The sequence below is a fragment of the Colletotrichum jinshuiense genome, chromosome 2 (assembly GCF_051148585.1).
Source record: "Colletotrichum jinshuiense chromosome 2, complete sequence".
NCBI lineage: Eukaryota > Fungi > Ascomycota > Sordariomycetes > Glomerellales > Glomerellaceae > Colletotrichum > Colletotrichum jinshuiense.
Genome location: NC_139309.1, coordinates 4863641 through 4884867, shown reverse-complemented (window position 1 = coordinate 4884867; position 21227 = coordinate 4863641). Strand labels below are relative to the sequence as shown.

Genomic DNA, 21227 nt, shown 5'->3' with positions numbered 1-21227 from the left:
CTTCATCTCTGGAACTCTTCAATTAGGAAATTGGCTGCTCTAGACGGTTTATTTTACTCTTTATTATTCACAATGAGGTATTCGCTTTCAATACGTCCGATGCGGCGAGCGCTGGCGCCGTTAGTGTCGACACAGCTTCCCCTCGCGGTCTCTCGGCTTTACTCGACGCATCCGCCCAATGCGAAGCTCAACATCCCCGTTGACTATGCGACAACCCCCCTCCTCGCTCACTCCTCCCAGTCTGCGCTTAGCACGACAGAGCTCTCAGCAGAGGTGCGCAATGGCACAACGAAGAAGATGAACCTCTTCCAGGCCATCAATGACGCACTGTCAATCGCGTTGGCCGAGGACGACTCAGTTATGGTCTTTGGCGAGGACGTGGCCTTTGGCGGCGTGTTCCGATGCACAATGAAGCTGGCTGAGACTTACGGCGCGGACCGCATCTTCAATACGCCTCTTACGGAGCAGGGAATTATGGGCTTCGCAATCGGGGCTGCTGCTGAGGGTATGCGGCCCGTGGCGGAGATCCAGTTCGCCGACTACGTCTACCCGGCATTCGATCAGCTTGTCAACGAGGCGGCCAAGTACCGTTACAGAGATGGAGCATGCGGTCGCAGTGTTGGCGGCCTGACTGTACGAATGCCCTGCGGCGGCGTCGGCCACGGTGCTCTCTATCACTCTCAGTCTCCCGAGAGCTTGTTTACGCACATCCCAGGACTACGAGTGATCATGCCCAGGTCTCCTATGCAGGCCAAGGGTCTGCTGCTATCAGCCATCCGCAGCAACGACCCATGTATTTTCATGGAGCCCAAGATTCTGTACCGAGCGGCTGTTGAGCAAGTTCCGGCGGCAGCGTACACGCTTCCTCTATCCAAGGCGGAGGTCTTGAAAGAGGGCAAGGACGTGACGATTATTTCCTACGGACAACCGCTGTACACATGCATGTCAGCCATTCAGCGTGCCGAGGAGGACCTCGGCGTCTCTGTCGAACTAATTGACTTGAGAACTCTTTACCCCTGGGACAAGGAGACTGTGTTTAAGAGTGTGCGCAAGACAGGGCACTGCATTGTGGTGCACGAGGCAATGGTGAACGCTGGAATTGGTGCCGAGGTTGCGGCCGCAATCCAAGAGGACCCCGACACGTTCCTGAGATTGGAGGCACCAGTTGCGAGGGTTGCAGGGTGGAGCATCCACTCGCCTCTGCTGTACGAGAAGTTCAACATTCCAGATGTTGCAAGTAAGTGCTACCACAACCCTCTGATCAGGAGAAGAACTGACAAGCCTAGGGGTGTACGACAACATAAAGCGGGTGCTGGACTACTGAGGTTGGGAGAACCGGAGTTGATGAAAAGCGGAGGAGTAGGCATCAAAATATACTACATACCCATGATGACCTAGTGATCTATCTAGATATATGAATCCAGTAGACTGCAAAATAAAATTAAATTGAGCAGAAACCAGTTGCATGATGAAGCTATCTCCTCTCTGAAGCTTAACGATGCGAAAGTACACGACTTATCCACTTCGTTACCCGCTAGTGGAGGTCTCGCACTAACATTTTAGCGCATTTCCCAGACAATCCTCCATCCCCTGTCCCACCTCCAAGTGCCCCGCATTACGTTGCAACGTCGGGAACAGGAGCTCGACATCGCAGCCGCATCACCACCATTCAACGCCGAACTCACACTGCGCGACCGAGCTTTCACCCTGCAGATTGCCTCACCATGTCCCAAGTCGAGACCATTTCCTCCTTTGTGGAGGGAGCTCCCCCCGGCGAGGTGCGTCCAGCCTTCCCCCACGTTGCATTACGCGCAAGCAAGCCAAACTGACCTGATTGAAGCTCGCAGATGTCATCGCAGGTAACCAATTGCCCACGACCCGTCCTCGACGAATGCCAAACCGAGCGGCGCTAACCTGATGAAGACATCAAGTCGCTTACAGTTTCGGACCCCGAACTTGCCTCCAGCCTCGAGCCGGCGTTCGAGAAGTACAACGAGGAGCAGTTCATCACGGTGAAGCTGCCGGGCGGCAGCCAGCAGGTCAGTTTGGGCTAGCTTGCCACAAGCATGCTGGGGGTTGTAACCGAAGACTAAGGCGTTATCTCAGGTCATCATCAGCTCCCACGGCTCGCTCGGCGATGGCCAGTACTTTGATGTGGAGAGCTCAACGAGCTTCTCCTTTGACCACACGACACAAAAGGCCAGCAACGTACAGAGCTACGTGCTGGAGAGCGCGAACGCGGACTTGATGTAGGTTCTGCGTTATACATTCAAGGGTCTGGGCTAATGGCTTTTGCAGCAAGTCGACGTTGAAGAGTCTCGGCCCCTATGTCCAGGAGCACTTCCCGAACGCCGCGTACGGCGTCTACCCTACCGAGAACGACTCCAAGGTCGCAGTCATCATCGTCTCGAACAAGTACTCCCCTAACAACTTCTGGTAAGTTGGCTCAATCTGATCTGGGAGTCCCCATCTAACGTTCGCCCAGGAACGGTCGCTGGCGATCCCTCTACATCTTTGACCCCTCATCCGAGAGCCTCGAAGGCTCCGTCAAGGTCGACGTGCACTACTACGAAGACGGCAACGTCCGGCTGCTTACCAGCCGTCCCACACAGGCGTCGGTCTCGTCGGGCTCGGGAGCCGGCATTGTCAAGGAGATCTCGACATCGGAGAAGAAATACCAGGAGGAATTGAACAGGGGTTTCACGAGCCTCAGCGAGGGTGCGTTCAAGGGACTGAGACGACAGCTGCCCGTGACGAGACAGAAGATTGAGTGGGACAAGATCAGTGGGTACCGCCTGGGCCAGGACATTGGTGGCGGCGCGAGACGATGAGCTGGAAGTCGAGAACCGCCTTAAAATAGGGCTTATCTCAAGGAGGGGCTCGTGGTCAGATAGAGTGGTGTTCTTCTGTGCATTCTGCATGCAGGCTAGCAATGTCTAAAAACTTCTTCACAACCGATGCCCGGAACCTTTCTTGATAATGTTTACGTTATCGAGCCGTGTCAAGAGATCAAAGTGACAACAGCTTGCGGTGTCGAGTACCAGCCTGCGATTGTCGGAGCAGCAATGCTGCGGAATTATAGGCCGGCGAAAATTACCCGATCGGGCAATACATCGCGATGGTTACGGGCTCAAAAGTTTTGGCAGCCGACATCAGTAGCTGGTTTTACCCCGCGCGTTCCCCGCCTTCTGCCTTCGACTGGGCGTGACATCACGAGCCGGAGACTATACGGAGTGCCTCGGCATCATACCGAGACTCCATGTGTGACGCGGAAGCGATATGCGGGCTGAAGCAGTCGAGGCACACGAGAGTGTTGCTGGAGGAAGCCAGGCAGTCTTGTGTATTCCGTGCTCGGGTAACATGTGCCATACGGAAAAAGGAGAAAAAGACTTGTCAGCTTGGGGCAATCCGTTGCACGGTTCACCGTTCCGCGTCTTATGTGCTCTGCGGAATTCGGGTTTCTTGAACTTAGGTGTAACGCAGGCAGTCCGCGGGGAGGTAATATGTAGTCGTTGGATGGACTCGGCGGGCCGGCGGGCAATGGCAAGATCCGACGGGGAAGCGTAGTAAGCGGATCAGCGGATTCTTGGAGATGGACTCGCAGTAGGGCCCAGCGGCCAGCACCTTGCGGAGTTGCAGTCGGGCTTTCGTCGAGCTCAAGAGCAAGGATACGAACACGAAATACTGGAGCCATGTCCCGACAGAACACCCCAGACTGTGTGTGCGTGGCTGGGGATTCCGGCCACTGTCACGCAAGAAGGAAATGTACGAATCTTGCTGCGGACCCTTCGCCATCGGTCAGACAAAGACCCTAGCCACGCTGCAGCGGACACCGACAGAATTCCGGCTGAGGGGTCCGCGTTTCGAAACGAACTAGTTGTCTTTGTTGGCCGCGGTGGTTAGCTTTGGGCGGTTAGGAACAGACATTCATGCTCCTTTGAGGGAAGAGAGAGGGGTTGCCACGCAGCGACCGCACTGACTCGAGGACTCGTCTTCCAGTCTCAATGGGCGGGGAAACGAACATGGCTACTCAGGCAGTTTGACATAGGCAAGGCAGATGAAGACGGGACAAGGTGTTCTTAATACCCTGGAACTTGTCGGACTGGAGATCAACTGCCCGAATCCGATGCCGAAAGCGTCACTGGCAACCTTCTCCTCCTTTCTGGTCCAAGCCCAGTGGCTTTTAGGGTCCCTCCGCTAGTAAATTGGCCCCTAAAACCGCACCTGGTCCCCAGGAGTAGTCCACTCGTCCGGCGAATCACAGCAACTGTGCACTAATTCTTGTTCGTGTGATTGGCCCAGTCAATCCCCCTGAGCGGACCACCGATACCCTTTCCCCCAAAGCTGTTCCATTGTTTCCACAGTCCCAGCAGAAGCTTCCATTAAGCTGTCAGTCACCCCCAATTTTACTGGGACCCGCGATAGTGAACGGGCTCAACAACATCCGAGTGCCTCCATCTCGTCTGATTCCGCTTGTGCTAGACTCCTACCAACACCCAATCTCGCCAAAACCACAAAAAAAACAGGCCTCTTTCACTTGCGATCCCTTTCCAAGTCTTCAACTCCGTCGCGCACTCAATCACTCGCATTCAACCCCCCGAATCCGAGCCACACCGCAACCCTCAACAAACAACGCGAAAAGAAAAAAAAGGAGCCACGTTTACAACACAAACCCTCCGGGCCTTTCTGCGAAATCTGTCACCATGGGCGTCGAACTCACCTACCAGGATGTTGCCGAGCACAACACCAAGAAGGACATTTACATGGTAGTCCACGACAAGGTCTACGACTGCACCAAGTTTGTCGACGAGCACCCGTGAGTTTGCCCTCTGCTGCCCCCTTCCCCGATCGATCGTTCCCCCCACTGACGTTTGCTCCCAGCGGTGGTGAGGAGGTTCTTCTCGATGTCGGCGGTCAGGATGCTACCGAGGCGTTCGAGGATGTCGGCCACAGTGACGAGGCCCGCGAGACCCTGGAGCAGCTCTATGTCGCTGATCTGAAGCGCCAGGTAAGTCGCCGTCCCTTGTTTGCGCATAACCCCGGGCTACGGAACACATCGTTGACTGTCTTTTCTCTTTCCACAGCCCGGAGACCCTGCTCCCAAGGCACAAGCCCCCGCCGCCAGCTCGGCCAGCCACACCGAGAGCCCCGGCTTCGGAATTGGCCTGTACGCCGTTCTCCTCGTCGGCGGTGTCATTGCCTACTTTGCCTACCAGTACCAGCAGCAGCAGCAGCAGTCCGCATAAGGAGCCGGCCGAGCTTGTGTTTCCGATTTGCAGCGAAGTACTTTGGGCAGGTGCAACCGCCGCTGCTCTCACGAGCGCTGAGTGCGCGCGCCGCCCGCGATGGGCCAGACGTTGTCTTCAACAGGCGGATCTTACGGAGGTATTGCGAGCCCCGCGTCACCTGGGACACGATGTCTGAGGGGGATATTTTACGAGCTGGCGTAGAAGGGGTAGGGAGCTTTTGATGTCGATTCGGCGGCGTAGGATCTGGCTCGCCACTGCGACTGAGCCGAACCCGCCGGGAGACGATATGCTTTTAATAGAACATACGTTTTGGTCATGATTGTCATTGTGGGAACTCTGTGTTAGAAGTACGGGTAGCAGACAGCGCGATGCTGAATACAGGGCAAAGTAATCATTTTGCAGGTCAACTTCGCGATTCGCCTTCTTGAGACATTCATCAACGGTCAGACCGCTCGCTCTCTGCCTGCAAGCCAAGCTTGAATGACTACACTGCTGCGTTTAAGCGGTCATTGAGGCTTCATGCGTAAAGAAACACCTGGCTACGGTTTATCCCGACTCTAAAATCAAATCACGTATACAATAGGATCCGCCGCCAAGTCTCATTCACAATCTCCCACTTTTGAACGACGCCCGCTTCCCGCATCAACACCCAGTGTTTCCTTGGCCATGTGGCTCGTGCACCGGGAACCCACACAGCATCCACATTCGGAATTTTGCTGGGTCGGAATCAGGAGGTTCCAGATTCCGAGCCAACAAAATTCGTGGCTGAAGCTCACCAGCCTCGTTGGTACGCCACAACGTCGAACGTCCCAGAGAATTGAATCAGCAAGCATTCAGCCATTGAATCGACAAAGAAGCCTCCTCCATCACGCAGGCAGCCATTTCCCCTGACAACGCGACGTGCTACAGAACCCGAAGAATCTAATTGAAGGACGCGCGCAGTGGTCGAAACAAGAGGGATCGGGTCAAAAGAAACGGGCGAATCGATTCGAGCGACCACAAGGGCAAAGCAGGAGACTCCAGACCGAGGGAAAGAGAGAGGGCAGCGTCACCGGAGCGAAGCGAGCAGGCAAAGGCATCGAAAAATTTGAAAGCGAAGTCATTGACGGCAATACAAGTGAACGCGGTAGCTAGAGTGCTGTCGGAACGCTCAGCTGCCTGCGCTTGCGGTTCGCGAAGCGGCTACCTGGAGGACTCTGCCTTCGCAGCAGCGGTGTCATTGCTTGGGCCAGACAGCTGGATTCTCAGTCGCCACTCTATCTTTAAGCTGGAAGTCGATCGATTCCGTTCGATAGGGCCGTCTTGCGACAACGTGGAAGGTTCTCGCGAACCTCAACTGAGAAACCATCGATCCACAACTGCTATTCCCTGCGCAGAGCTTTATCGATATTTCCACCTCAGTACTTTTCTATCGGCGATTACTCTGCAAGCTCTTTAAAAAGATTGCCAACAATTCATTTAAAAAAAAGGTCTCGGATATTTCTGCTCGCCAGATTGTCCATTTTAGTTTTCTCGTCGCACCTCCGCAGTTTCTTTAACTACCGCCTGACCTCTCAAGGTTGCTGCAACCCCGTCCCTGACACCCGAAGAACTGTCACGGTTCCCAACAAGATCACCTACGCGGTCTATCGCATAAAAACTGCCACCTGCCCGCCATGTCTCTTCTCGAGAAGCAGAAGGCCGCCTTTAGCAGCTCGCTCGCCTCGGCGGCGAGCAAGCTGACGTCCAAGAACCCGTCTCTCGCACCGCCGTCACCATCTCCTTCCGTCGGCAGTACCACCTCCAAGAACGATCTTACTTCATCGGGCAAGCGCAAGCGTGATCCCAACGCAATCGTCTACTCGCAGCCCCAAAACACCAGCTTTGGTCAGGAGGTCTTTACCCAGATGCAGTACGCCCTCGAGTGGTTGAAGGGCAAGGATGAGGCCAAGACAGCCACCGAGATCTTCGACCATCTGGGCCAGACTCGCAGCACCGACAAGCACAAGCAGCAGTTGGTTGAGGCTATGCGCCGTCACCCCCGCATCCAGTGGGTGCCTGACCCCAAGCTGTCCGAGCAGACGTGGAGGACGGGGACTTACGTGCATCGTCCCATCATTCCTGGAGTCAGGGATAAGATCTCGCTTCTGCGTCATCTGCAGAGCAAGAAGGACGCCGAGGGCACGTCGGTCAAAGACCTGAAAGATGGTTGGCCCGAATGTGACCAGGCTCTGATGGAGCTGGAGCGTGAACACAAGATTCTGATTGTCAAAACCAAAAAGGAACAGCATCCTCGCGCGATCTGGCTGGATGACGCCTCGCTCCACTACCACGTTGACGACGAGTTCAAGCGCATGTGGAACGCCGTCGAAGTGCCCACCACCGACGACATCGTCAAGAAGCTGGTCTCCGTCGGCCAGAAGCCCGCCAGCGCCGATCCCAGCACCATCAAGAAGGTCGACTCCAAGAAGCAGCAAAAGAAGCGCGCTGCCCGACGCGGCGGCAAGACCACCAACACCCACATGGAGCATTTGCTCAAGGATTACAGCCACCTCACCAAGCGGTAGATGCTTTGTACTGGGTTGCATTTCAGGCGTTCAGGGACAGGCGGCTTCGGCGAAAATCGGCAGGTTTCCTTGCTTTCAGTTTATAGAGGGTTCACACTGGCTTTGTCACGGCCGAGGCAGGGAGGCAAGCGTTCTCCTAACAAACGGACAGAAAAAGACATTGAATATAAATATAACCAGACTCGAAGCACTACTATGGGATATCCTGATGCTGCGCTGCAATGCTACTGACTCGACTAGGAAATGGAAATAGAACTCGACCGCCACTCAGTTGTCCTCGGTAACCCGCTCAAACACCCTCAGGAAAACATCCGGATCCTGGTTCCCTCCGACCCTCCACCGGCCCTGGACCGTGAAAGTCGGTACGCCAGTGATGCCCGCATTTCTGGCGCGGAGAACATCTTTGTCGACCAACTCGCCCGCCCTGTCGCTGTCGAGGACCTGCGCGGCCTGGTGCACGTCGAGCCCGGCCCCTTCCGCGATAGCCAGCAGAAACTTGCGGTCCGAGATGTCGCCCCCCTCTTCAAAATGGCCCCGGAACAGCGCTTCGAGCACCTGATCCTGCGCCTTGGGGCCCTTGGCCAGGGCCAGGGCCATGAGCTTATGGGATTGCCGTGAGTTGCCCATCATCCCGCCGATGTCCAACGTGATGCCTGCCCGGCTGCAGATCGAGGTGACACGCGCCAATGTCGACTCAAAGTCTCCGCTCATGGAGAACATTTTTGTGTAGACAGTGCGCTTGTCGTAGCCTGGGGGAGTTGGTGCTCGTGTTAGCGCGCGATGCAGCGAAATGGGCCGTCACGAGCCTTACCAGAGCTCTTCAACGCCGGACTTAGATAGAATGGCTTCCATACGACCTCGAATTCCGCCGAGGGGTCCGTTTCACGATACTGCTCGATGGCGCGGTCGAGGTTCTTCTTGCCGACGTAGCACCACGGGCACAGCATGTCCGACACAGCCTCGATTTTGATGACTGGCATTTTTCTCTTGTTCGACCAGCCTGTCGCGATAGACGGTAAGGCGATAGTCCGCTGCCGATGATCAAATAAAATAAGATAAAAAAACAAAGCGCGAAGAGTTTATGGATGCGAGAGAGCACGGCGGGGAGGACCAAATGTTCCTCTTTCGTGCGCGTGTAATGCGCCAAACCAGGTTGGCAGGTCTTGGGAGCCAACGATGCCGTCAGACTTTGGGATCGACCAAAGTTCTGCAGGTTTCCTATAAATGACCAGGTTCAACCGAGGGGAATGGAAGGGGGGGGGAGAGAGGCGGGAAAAGGTTGCGCCAAACATTGATATTTCTAATAGGTTCTTGAAACGTATTGACGGGAAAGGAGCAATGCCGAATACTAATCACACTGGACTTCTGTGGATAAATATGCCTACATCCACACACACACGCGCGCTCTCTGTCTCTCTTGTCTCTCTCTACTCTCTTTCTAGCCTTGCCAGAGACGACTTTCCGAGACGAGGCCCACAGTAAGGAAACCATTCCGCCTACTAATCAAAACCGAAGGTTCCGGTGCGGCTGTAATCAAAACCGCGCCGCCAACGTTTACACGACCCCCTCCCCCCCAAAAGAGTCCCGAAACAGATGATGAGAAATAAAAGGGGGGGTCTCAGCGCGGACAAAAAAAAAAAAAAAACCACCACGAGGCGAACAGCCTCGGGTTGACCGGGCTGCTTTGGGCCTAAAGCTTGAGCCACCCGCTATCCTCCGTAGTCGAGTTCGAGAGGTCGAGTTGGCACTCTTGATTACTCTTCATTCGGTCTCGCACCCAGCAGCGCCAGTAATCGGCACCCGACCACCCCAAAGCTTTCTTACCTTGCGTATGTTTGTTCGTCTATCCCCCCCCCCCCCCTTTTTTTTTTTTTTTTTTGGCCATTTTGCCCTCCCTACTCCCCCTTCCTTTCGTATGTCTGTGGCATGCATCGCTCTCGCTCAATGTTCACCAGAAAGGGTAAAAAGGGGGGAGAAGGAGAGCGACGGGTTTTAGAGTTTGCTAATCACTAATCACTTAATGCAAACCTCACCCAAAGGTTGCTCTCTTCCCAGTACCCACTCAAGAAGGGAGCAAATGTCATCACTGCCAAAAAAGACATGCTCCCCACCTCGTTTGCGCAAACATACCCGTTCCCTCCATTTTCTGATTATCTCATCAATCCGATCCTCACTGAACACCTCGTGCCTCGGTCAATCTGTTCGTCCCCATCACGCGATCACTACCGCCCTGGGGGAAAAGAGGCTGGAAAGAAAGGAAAAGAAAAAAAAAGGGGAGGGGGGGAAACAGGTTGTTAATCGCATCATTTCCCCCCTTTGAACGGGGGACGGGGGAGGAAAAGTTCGAAGAAATTTACAAATTTACAATTTCCCTCTCAAAAAGATTTCATATGCCTCTGCTGAAATCATTTAAAAAGCTGAGTCGGCGGACTCGAAAGACCCGAGAGCGGCGGGATGATAGGCTAGAGTATATTCCCACAAATTACGACTGCCAAGCGTTGTCTCACGGATGCGCTTCTGACATATACCGACTAGACTGTTCTGTTCTGGACTTGCAAGCCTCGGAGCGACCTGTCAAGTGAAGCGGGACGTCAACCCCAGATCGCGCTGGGCGGCATCTAGATTACGCCTCCACAAATACAAATGCACACACGCACACTGACCATCGTGAGGTCTACCCTCAAGCTTGCCTGTCAGCTCCACACAGAAGACGACGCTACACACATGACGACATTCGAGGAGTGAGATGAGTAAAGTAGCTACGCGCATTCATTGTCTAGTACAGGTTTGCATACAAAGATTTCGCAAAAAAGTTCAGTTCCTTTTATCGAGTGAGTCTCCGCCAAACCATCGGCGTGCTGCTCGAGAGCACTCGTTTCCTGTCTGGAAACTCCTCCCAACCTTTTTGCCTCCAGCCAATGCCCATGGAGACCCAGTCATCATGAAGTGTGCTTTCCGCCAGTCTATCAGAACAAAAGAAACGGCGTATTTGTAAAAACGAACCAGATGGCTGCCCGCCCCTTTGGTATCTTCCTGAACCGTCCCCGGTGCAGCCCGCAGTATTAAAGTTGTATGTATTTACCCTCCCCAACCTTGCCATGCACAAATTTTCGTATCAGAGAAATAAGAGAATAACCGCACCAAGGAAACAGTCAGAGCCGCCACCTGTCGGATGCGCCTGCAGAAGCTAGAGGAAATCTGGGTGTTGCTGCCAGAACTCATCCTAATGAGCACCTGCCCACAGCTCACTCTGACGGCCCTTAATGTCGTAAGCTCCGGCAGGAGGCTCGGTGCTCTGCGGTCGGCGGACCTGTCCAGGGTTGCCGTAGAACATCTGGCCACCGAGGGAAGGAGCAGACGGGTACGCGTCGGGGTCGGGGTAGGTGTACCCGCCGCCATTGCTGCTGTGCGAAGGAGACGGCACATGCGAGGGAGACTGCCAACCGACGCTGCTCATGTGAGGGCTGCCGCCTGCACTTCCAGGGCCGGAATGCTGCTCGACGCTGGGTTCCAGCGTCGGGGGTGGTCCGTAGCTCGTGGGATGCGATGTGGGCCGCATGCCATTATTGTACCCGGCCGACGACGTCGACGCGGGGCTGCCGACGTGCATGTCCCGCTGGAGGTGAACGGGAAGCGAGCTGTTGCCCATGTACTGGAACTCCGAGTTGGAGCGGTGCATGCTGTCGGCGCTGGGAGACATGGAAAGGGTTCGCTGGCCGGGAGAAGGCGTCGTCAGCGGAGAGCCACGGTTGGACATGGCGTCTCCGTCGGAACGGGTCGAGTTAGGCTTAGCGGTAGCTCCACGAGCGGCGAGAGCGGCGGCAGTCGCCGCAGCGGCCTCTTCGACGGTGCCGGTGTGGTGGTTTTGGTGTCTTGTCAGGGTGGTGCGGCGAGTGAAGGTCTTCTGGCAGTCGGCATAGGGACACTTGTACGGGCGCTTGCCGGAGTGAATGCGTCGGTGACGAGCGAGGGAACTGCTGTCGCTGAATGGCTGAGAGGGAGTTAGCACGATAAACTTGGCTACATTTGAGCTTCGACATACCTTGCCGCAACGCTCACACATGTGAGGCTTCTCTCCAGTGTGAACTCGCTGATGAACAGTGAGGGCAGATCGCTGGATGAATTGTTTTCCGCAGTTCGGGAAGTCACAGACGTGTGGCCGAATGCCACTGTGAATGCGTTCTAGCTCGACGTTAGCATTCGGTTTCGACGGACTGGGCGTGCAACATACCGTGACGGGCGAGATCACTTCGGCGGGCGAAGCCCTTGCCGCAGGTACTGCACGGATAGGCCTTCGTGGGCTGCTGAGGTGCCTGCTGCTCGGGAGCCTTGTACTGGGGCATGTGGGACATTTCTTGCGGGATGCCGGGCAGGATGACAGGGCCAGGAGCCATGTGAGGCACTTGCATCTGCATCGGACCGCCGACCATGGCGCTGGGAGATGGGTATGAACGTGGGACGCCGTCCATGGTGTGACGGGAGTAATGAGAATGTTCGGATCCGTGAGGGGAACCTGCGCGGTCCATGGGTGGTTCAGGCATGTTTCGTGCAGTGAGCTGGGGGAGTTGGTGCATCTGACGGTCAGGAGTCGATCCGGGGTGGATGGGAGCGTGTTGTTGCATAGCGGCACCTCTTTGATTCATCAAGTTGCCAATGTCCATTACCTCGCCCGGAATTGGCGACCTCATATTACGATGGAGGAAATCGCTGACGGCTGTCGGAATACCTGCGTGGATAGCCAGCTTGGAGACTTTCGGACGATTTTCCGCGTCAGACGAAGATGACTCTGCGTTTAGGAGTGCTGCGCGTTTCGAAAGTTAGTACGTTGAGATATCCCGAGAGGCAAGAGGCGCAGAGGCAATGGTTCTAGGGGCAATGTTGGGGGGAGGGAAGAATATCGCCACGAGTAGGGAGTGTTTGAGCACACCCCCCCACAAGCAGGCAGGGTTGTGCGAAGGAAATGATGGCGGGGATGGCCCGGCAAGGGCGTCTGGCATGACTAGATGTGCCAGGAGCACCTGGGGACGGGCCTTTTTTGAATCAGGTTGATGGGAGTTGCTCGCAGGCTTACCTTGTGCGGGTGCTGAATGCAATCCGGGACAGACCGATCACAAACACAGACCAGTATCGTGCTCGTTCTTGCCGCCCAAATATTCCCGAGTCGAGGTTCGTCTTGATCGGGCAGTCACGCCGCTGGGGTTGTCAGACGTGATTGAGAGGATATTTAATCGTGCAGCTCGTCCTCAAGGAGTTGGATTGCTTTTTTGCTGGGTGTGTATATATAGAAAGGTCTTGTTTCGTCACGATTCCAAGACCTGACGTGGCGCAAAGGCTCGTTATTGTTGATGACGGAGGCACAGCCCACCACGGATGATGCGACGAGGAACCGTGGGGTCGAGAGGTGTGCTATACAATCGTCGCGTTCCGTTGAAGGATGATTGTTTTCGTTCGGATATGCGTCGTCGAACCGAGAATGGCGACGGAAAAGGAGAGGGAGAGAATAAAGGTCAAAGGGCGGACTGTCGGTACGACCTGAGCGACGCGCCTCCCGTCAGCAGTGGTCAAGGTGGAATTCAATAATACAGTTCAGAAATGAGGATGTGGCATGCAGCAGAGTATACAGGCCCAAAGGAAAAGGTGAAGTAAAAAAAAAAAAAAGCTGGTGCCTCCGGACCGAGGGCTCAGCCAGTTGTGTCGAGAAAGTGTTTGTCAAAGTTCGCGTGTGCTGAGGTCTCGGACGAGAGATGAGGTAACAGGGGCCAAGAAACCTTGATCGGGGGTGCAGATGGTCCGGCAGGGTTGGGAAGAAAAGTGGGTTGTTTGAGGGAAGCGCGAAAAAAAGCTGAGGCAGACGTGACCAAGGCGCTGGACAGCCTCCGGCGTGGGGCAGGGCAGCCACAGACAGGCGCGGTGAGGTGAGGTACAGCGTAGTGCAGTGCAGTGCAGTACTCCGTGCGTGTAGCGATGCAGCCATGGCCGACAGCCCACCCCCTCAGCCACAGCAGGAGCGACAAACGGACAGCGGCAGGCTAAGGCTGGCCGAGGAACGAACAGGCCAGGCCGGGTAAACGCAAAGGGGAAAGCACGCCCTCGACGCCGACGCCGACGCCGACGCCAACGCGGACAAACAGCAAAGGGCACAGGGCAGGTAGGTAGGTAGGTAGATAGGTATGTAGGCAGGCAGGCAGGCAGGCAGGTAGGCAGACGGACTGACAGACAGACAGACAGACAGACAGACAGACAGCAAGAGACAGAATGCAACGTACCTGTTTGAGCAGAGCTTGGTATCTCGATATCGGGTAAATGTTTCTTTTTTTCGGCGTCGGAATGTGTCGTTGCCAATTGCAAGGAAAGGAGGAATGGGAAGGAAGAAAAAGAAAGCACGGTTGACAAGACTTTTGTTGCTGCTGCAGAGGGAGCGTTTAGATATGTATGGAAGGCAGCAGGTCAAGGTGGTGTAAGGTCGGGCCTTGGCTTGGCTTGGGTCGGGTCGTGTGGTGTGGTATGGTATGGTATGGTATGGTATGGTATGGGACTGAGCAAGGGGAGAGAAAGAAGCGAAGCTGTGACGCAGCAGCGGAGCGCAGGGACTGACGGACGGGGTTCGGCAGGTATTATAAAAATGTCAACCACGGAGACGATCCCTTTAGTGAGACCGGGGGTAAGGAAGAAAGGAAGCAAAGAAGGGGGAGGGGTGGTGGGCAACGGATCGATCAGAAAGACCAGGTTGAGCGAGGTTGGAAATGTTGGATGGGGACAAAAGAAATGGGCTGCCCTTATGAATCGAACGAGTACGAATAGAGGAAGGAGAGAGTTGGAGAGACGGAGAGAGCAGAGACGAGGATATGAATACCTTGGCCATGAATGAGGCAGGGCAGTTTGATCCATTGCACACACACACCACACACACACACATACATGGACAATACATACAACACCCGCAGCAGATGCTGCACACACGCACACATACTGTGAGAAGGCCAAGGTACATACATTGCATTTCCAGAACGAGAGAGAGACTGTGTGTGTGAGAGAGAGAGCCGGACAGACAGAGAGCGCACCCTCCCCCCAAGTCAGGTCAAGTGAGAGAGTCCCAAGTGCGGAAGCTTGATGAATTGAAACGAACGGTTTAGCAGGGACACTGGACACTATTCACGCTGAAGCAGGAACGAACGGGGGTGACGGGGATGAGGAGGGTACGGGGGTACATGGATGGGTACAAGTTGCATTGGAAAGGTACAAGGGTACAAGGGTATGAGCGTCCCATGCCTTCCATCCACCCCTGCCCTACCTTCCACGTCCCTTCCCTTCCCCCTTCTTTCCGTCCTTCCCTCTCTCTTCCTCTCTCTCTCTCACTTACTCTCTCTCCGTCTGTCACCCCCTTGCCTTGCCTTACCTTGGTCGTTTTGGTCGTACACAGTGCGTACTGTGCACAGCGTCTCGGTCCAGGGCTCCCTGCCTTCCTCTCCACCCTGCTGGGCCTGGAGTCTGTGACGATCGTCCCTGCGTCGCCGGTTGGGCCACCACCGTTTCCAGGGGTTGGGACCGCCTTGCGAGCTGGACGTGAAGCTGTTGGCCTCTGCCTACCTGTTAGCAGTTGCCCTCGACTGCCTCCTGCCACGCATACCGACCACCCTTGAGTGCGTGTACTACCTTATGTAATGCCTCTCGGGATACCTCAGCAGATAGACCGGCGTGCCGTCAAGGGAGAAAAGAGTAAGACTCTCTATTTTCATTTTATTTTATTTTATTCCCTCCCCGACTTGGGGCAGAGTTTGGAACATAGCACCACGGAACGCCTGTACATACATGCTACCGGTATGCCTCCGTAGAGCAACAAATGTCAACGCGGGCACACGGTGCACTAAATGTGCCCATCTGCCTGCCACCCCCTACCTAGCCTCACTTCACTCACGTCCTGCTATGCTTTTTTTTAATATCGGTCACGCCCCCTGCCTTTTTTACCAAAGCCCTGCGGCTGATGCTATTACTGGGTTGGGTTCATGCGTTGATGGTTTGCCAGCGACAGATAACACTGTTGACCACCACCCGCCGCCGTCGCCGTCGCCGTCACCAAAAGCCATGCAAATGAGCCACTAAGAAAACAGGCAAACAATACAGACCGATCTGCACACCCTGCACCATCAATCGGCAAAGGAGTAGGGGTCCATCTTTCATCACCGCCGCCGCTGCCACCTCGGCCGCTCATCATCATCACCCTACCCGTACCCTCACCATCCCACAGCCACCGCAGCCATTCTCATTCTCAGTCTCAAATCCCCCTCGTACCTCCTCTTCCCCTGCAGGGTACGTTGTCAGGAACGGGACTCCAGGCTTGCTGGCTGGCAGTTGGCTTTCAGTCTCGCCTAACCTCCCCCGGTACCCATTTTGGCTTTTCTCTCGTTTTGCCTCGTCATCATCAAACAATCGGGTTATTTCTGCCATCGTCCCCACTCCATAGTGGGGACCTCGTCTCCCAGTCAAGAGCCAGAATGAGACACCAAATTACCTTTCGCATCCCCACAGTCAAAACCTACGATAGGGCGGAGCAGGACAGGGGGGGGATGTTGATGCTGCTTGCGTCTGTGTTTCCCACGCCTAGGGGACGACGGCTCGCTGGCCAACTTGCCCAAACTCTGGTCCGACTCTGTTCAGTACTCGGCCTTCTTCATAAATCTCGGGCCACTACATAGATGGTACGCGCCTCTCTCCCTCCGCCAAGCCCCCGGATATGCTATGCCACTTAAGGACCGTGACATACACATTCGGATATGCTGGCCTCTATGTCGACACAGATGTGCCCGTCGGCATTCAGTGGGCACCCAGCCGCACCCAGCGCTGGCCAGATAAGGTAGACTTGGCGGTGCTCTGACCCTGTGCCAGACGAATGTTCCAAAGCTTCCATGTGGCCACTCCCCTCCTCGATTGGGCAATCACCGTTGTCGCCGCCGGTTGACCATCTTCGGGCGTGCGCTGCCGTGGACGGCGGACAGAGTGTGGTCAAAGCCACTCCATCTTGCAACTCCTACATCTCCACGGGTACATCACACAACGCAAAAGATACTTTGGGATACGGATATGCGCCCTTGTCTTCCGAGGTACGAATACAGACCGATATACGAGGTGCAAATGGGACCGACGATGGGTGAAGACGCATCTCATTACCGCTCATTTCCCGCGCATCACGCTCACGAGTCACAAAGACACTCGACGAGCTGCCCGCCGCAGAAGCTGTCGCTTTCCTGCTGTTTGCGCGCCCGTTGTCTCTTGGCTGCCGTCCTCGCAAGCTACATTCGCCATGCCCATGACTGCAATGTCACGGCAGCGAGGTGCAGAGTGCCATCTAATAAACGCTCGGACGCCTCGAAATTGGCTGCGGCCCCCAGAGCGCGTATCAAAGTCACGAAACAAAGTTGCGCTGGAGCTGTTTGAATGGCCCCCCTGCTCGCTTTCCTGCCCGCCCGCTCCTATTCGCTTCCGTCACTGACATCTGAAGCCAGGCTTCTCGCTACAGCATGGACTATCTCGATCTGCGAGGGTGCGACAGTGCAAAGTGCAGGGACTCCCGGCTGCTCCGCCGTATGAAAGGGGCATGGTCGTGGAAGGGCTCCGTTCCTTCTGGAAGAGGGAGTTGCTTGCCCCGAACCCTCTGACGCGCCGTGATGATGCAACGGCCCAACAATCAGACCCAAGCGGATGCGGATACAGGTCAAGATCGTCTGGCCGATGCCATCGCCATCGTAATGTATCCCGGCTCCCTTGGAGGCTGAGGCCTGTTCACGGCTCTTGGGATGAGAGGGAGGGCCGTTGAACCGTTGCTCAAAGCCTTCTGCAATTGAACCGCTGCTGCATCCACACTTCACTCCGGGACAGTCAGGAGAGCACTGTGTGGCCATGGCTTGGCACCTCCGTCACAAGTACATGCTTTACGAATAGCTTCGAGGGCGAGTGTTCTGCACGCTAGTGGAGTCGTTAATTCAAATGTTGAATGACGCGCCGGGTCTGCATGCCTAAATCTCTTTGTCTTTTTTGTTTCTTTCTTCGCCTTTCTAACTCGCCGGGGGGGAGGGGGAGGGAAGGGGAAGAACCTCGACGATGGCCGTCCTGCTACTAGCCTTGTCCCCTCTTGGAAGGCCTCCCCCCCTCCCCAGTGCAAACTTTGCCATGTCAATATGCGCGACGACGACATGTAGACGCAAATGCCGATTTCTCGGCGAGGATCATCATCAACGTCCTGGCCTCTACCACATCTGGAGACTGGGGCCGCCCGTTGCGCAGGGCAGCTGAGCAATCTGAGCCGGGGTGTAACAGCCAAAAAGGGGTGTCGCCAGCATCTCTGACGAGAAACTGCAGGGATAGAAGGCACAAACCTGGCGCAGACCTGGGTGCGTGGGGAGGTTTGATGGTCAATGCATGAAGGCAGGAGATTGGCGCTAGACCGCATGGAGAAGGTTTCCAGAAGCCCTTTGGAAGCCATCGACGGTGTCGAAGCCGTGGTGGAATTACGGCTGCGTCAAAGGGATGGGCTGCGCCGCCGTCTCGCCGCTTCATCTGCGACGTGAGTGGGTCCCCCGACGTCAAAATGCCCCTGCAGGTCCTTTTTTCCTCTCCACTACTTCTAGAATTCTTCGAGAAGGTTGGCCAACTCCAGGGGTCCCCGGGTAATTGGCCGACAGGCAAAATTACACGGACTTTTTGCTGCACAAGGCAAGGCCCAAGAGCTAGGCACCATGTGTCGTATCAGCCTTGAACGGTCTCGCGTCGACAGACTGGAGGCCCGTTTCCCACCGCTGACCTGTCCCTGGTGGGGGGGGTGTCTCTCTCAAGAGACGGGCTCGGCTCAGAATCTCAAAGCCACGGGCCAACTATGTACCGGAGATTTCTGGAGGCGTCGCCTTGGCCGCCTGTTCAACTGCTCGTACGGCTCCTTGACCTACGAACGGGGCAGCCGGTTGCAGAGAAGGGTTCATTGTGGGAGGGGCGGAGGACCGGACGATTGGGATGCAATGAGCCTCACCACATGACCTGCCCAGCCCACGAATAAAGGCAAGGCAAGGGATACATGGCAAATCGACGGCCAAGGTAATATCCCGCGGCTCTGCTTCCGAAAGCTCAGACTGTCGTCCCCATTGACGGCCGGCCCTTTGCGAGGGTACCCGCCGTGGGTGGATTACGTGATCAATTAGGGCCTAAGGATTGGACCCGAACGGGGCTGGCTGCCGTTTTAATTCTTCCAACTACAACTACACCTAATACACTCTTTGGCACCCATTCTTGGGCTTGCAACCATCCTAATTCATTTGGCGACAACAGCAGGGTGGCGTCTGGGTCCCGTCCCGGCCAGGCCTACATTTACTATATACCTCTTTTCCAGCTGCCAACTTGGTGCCTACCAATCGGGCCTAATCTACACCACCAACCTCCCCTAGGAGCCTACCCTTCTACCAAGCGAACCTCATAATCAACACCTATCAACTGGAGCCGAAGAGCCTCTATTTCGTTACAGTATCCCTCTACCTACCTCAAGAAACTAAAGGACCGTGCCCACCAACCACGTCGACTTCTATATTGAAGATGAAGCTATAATGCTTTGGGTGGTGGATTATTATTAGGCGGCCAGGCCGGTGGTCTTGCGAGGCGTGTGCCTACGTTTGGAGTCTTTAACAAGTATGGTATGAGGAGTCGGCACGGATAGATGGATCGGGATAGTACTGAGAGACGGGTTGAGGGCGTGGGAATAGCTTTGGACTGAGCGGTCGAGGGCGACCTTGTGGGAGGGGGACGCGTGGGTGGATTACGTGATCAATTAGGGCCTAAGGATTGGACCCGAACGGGGCTGGCTGCCGTTTTAATTCTTCCAACTACAACTACACCTAATACACTCTTTGGCACCCATTCTTGGGCTTGCAACCATCCTAATTCATTTCCCGCCTCGCCAGGACTCAACTGGGGCACGCGCGCACCACGGCATATCCCATAGCTACTAACACTCCGCAAGGCAGCCGTGGTTATTACAGCTATGTTGCATGGTCCCTAGTGTGGTCCATGTGACAAAGTCTTTGGACTAGTGAGCCTCAACGGAGATTGCCGCAGGCGACTTTGAACAATCGTTGTCTGTGCGGGCCGGCCGGGAGCGGTTACAGAGAGCCCAAATTGGTTGACGCTCACGAGCATACCGGTGACATTGACCCCCCCAACCTCAAAGGGGACGAAGCGAGGGAGGGGGGAGGGGGAAGGAGGGGTTAGTCCCCTTGGCACAGATGCATCGAGAACAGACGCAGATGTGCGAGGTGGTCTAGTCGTTGACAAGAGGCTCCTCTGTGGTAGTGCGGACGTGCGTGGTCAGGCAGGGAAGGTGAGGACCCGTAAGGTAACTCCGGGGTGAGTGAGGTGAGTTGTGGCAAAAAAAATAAAAAATAAAAAGGAAAGAATAAAAAAAGGTCCGGGACCAGCGTCGCAAACAAGAGCTGGATTGTTGTGCCTAGGCGTACGACTCAGTGAGCGAAGCGTCCCTCGGGACAAGCTGTTTCAGGCGGGAAGGCTGGTCTTGGTGGATGACAGGCACAGATTGTGACGAGTACAGAGCCAGCCAAGTACGGCGTATGCAAGTCGAGTCGAGTCGAGTCGAGTACAGTTGAGTCGATGGTGAATTTCAATCATTCATCTCTCCCTCCCTGTCGCTGCTTACCATGTACTGTCATCAGCCAGCTGCAGCGTTCAAACGTCGACATCGATGCCCCTGACTCCCCCTTGCCCCCCCTGATCACGTCGGTCTCGAAAGTCGAGACAGGGTGGATGGACTGATGGATGGGCTCGTTGATGCGGATGGCCTTTGCTAGATCCGACAGGTCATCGGCGGGCTGGCAGGAGATGATGATTGACGGGCGGCGGCGCGGTGCCCAATGCATGGACCCTTGGACCTGGAGGCTTCCATGATTGTTCCATGCCAGCTTCTATTCATCCTTCCATTGTCGCTCGCTCGCTCGCTTCCCATTGTGCGACCTACCTCTCCTGGGGGGGGCCATGTACCCCTGGGCATTGCCGTGTACTACCTAGTGTACGTGGTGTTCCACGGTACATGGCAGGGCCCTAGAACTCGATGCATGGACCGTGCCTGACCTGAAGCCGCATGCGCCCATACTCACACTGTAGCACAGACAGTGCGTCTGACTGTGCCTGCCGAGAAGAGAAGGCAACGCTGACCTGCCGCCGGCCTGCTCGCCTCCTGCCTCCCGCTTCCCCTCGCAGTTACCAGGCTTGACTTGACCGTGCGTGTCCTGCTCCTTCCCTTCCCTCTAGCCTCCCGCAATAGCCAGTCGCCGCTACTTACTACTCGCTAGGTACTCGCCTCTGCTCGCCTGCACTTGCGCTCGGCTCTTTCCTTGCCCGCTTCTGCGTCCTGCCAGTTTTGCTTCTCTTCCTGCATGGCAAG

At 55.5% G+C, this 21227-nt stretch overlaps 6 protein-coding genes across 6 annotated transcripts; 4 read left to right on the top strand and 2 right to left on the bottom strand.

Annotated features, from left to right (window-relative positions):
* Positions 1–72: 72 nt before the first annotated feature.
* Positions 73–1324, top strand: EsH8_II_001276 (thiamine diphosphate-binding protein; the record flags this gene model as incomplete). Its single annotated transcript, XM_083264574.1, has 2 exons — positions 73–1237; positions 1287–1324. The coding sequence occupies 2 exons, from the start codon at positions 73–75 to the stop codon at positions 1322–1324; spliced, it is 1203 nt and encodes a 400-aa protein (XP_083121896.1).
* Positions 1325–1724: 400 nt separating this feature from the next.
* EsH8_II_001275 (F-actin-capping protein subunit alpha) lies at positions 1725–2831 on the top strand (the record flags this gene model as incomplete). The annotated part of the gene is made up of 6 exons (XM_083264573.1): positions 1725–1778; positions 1841–1859; positions 1924–2039; positions 2107–2249; positions 2299–2436; positions 2486–2831. 6 exons carry the CDS (start codon positions 1725–1727, stop codon positions 2829–2831), a joined length of 816 nt encoding a protein of 271 aa, XP_083121895.1.
* A 1872-nt stretch (positions 2832–4703) lies between these two features.
* Positions 4704–5246, top strand: EsH8_II_001274 (cytochrome b5-like heme/steroid binding domain-containing protein; the record flags this gene model as incomplete). The annotated part of the gene is made up of 3 exons (XM_083264572.1): positions 4704–4816; positions 4882–5008; positions 5085–5246. The coding sequence occupies 3 exons, from the start codon at positions 4704–4706 to the stop codon at positions 5244–5246; spliced, it is 402 nt and encodes a 133-aa protein (XP_083121894.1).
* A 1658-nt stretch (positions 5247–6904) lies between these two features.
* EsH8_II_001273 (transcription factor TFIIE subunit TFA2) lies at positions 6905–7795 on the top strand (the record flags this gene model as incomplete). The annotated part of the gene is made up of 1 exon (XM_083264571.1): positions 6905–7795. The coding sequence occupies one exon, from the start codon at positions 6905–6907 to the stop codon at positions 7793–7795; it is 891 nt and encodes a 296-aa protein (XP_083121893.1).
* Positions 7796–8062: 267 nt separating this feature from the next.
* On the bottom strand, positions 8063–8775 carry EsH8_II_001272 (thioredoxin-like protein; the record flags this gene model as incomplete). The annotated part of the gene is made up of 2 exons (XM_083264570.1): positions 8063–8544; positions 8607–8775. The coding sequence occupies 2 exons, from the start codon at positions 8773–8775 to the stop codon at positions 8063–8065; spliced, it is 651 nt and encodes a 216-aa protein (XP_083121892.1).
* Positions 8776–11018: 2243 nt separating this feature from the next.
* On the bottom strand, positions 11019–12483 carry EsH8_II_001271 (C2H2-type zinc finger protein; the record flags this gene model as incomplete). The annotated part of the gene is made up of 3 exons (XM_083264569.1): positions 11019–11786; positions 11838–11977; positions 12027–12483. The coding sequence occupies 3 exons, from the start codon at positions 12481–12483 to the stop codon at positions 11019–11021; spliced, it is 1365 nt and encodes a 454-aa protein (XP_083121891.1).
* Between the last annotated feature and the right edge of the window lie 8744 nt (positions 12484–21227).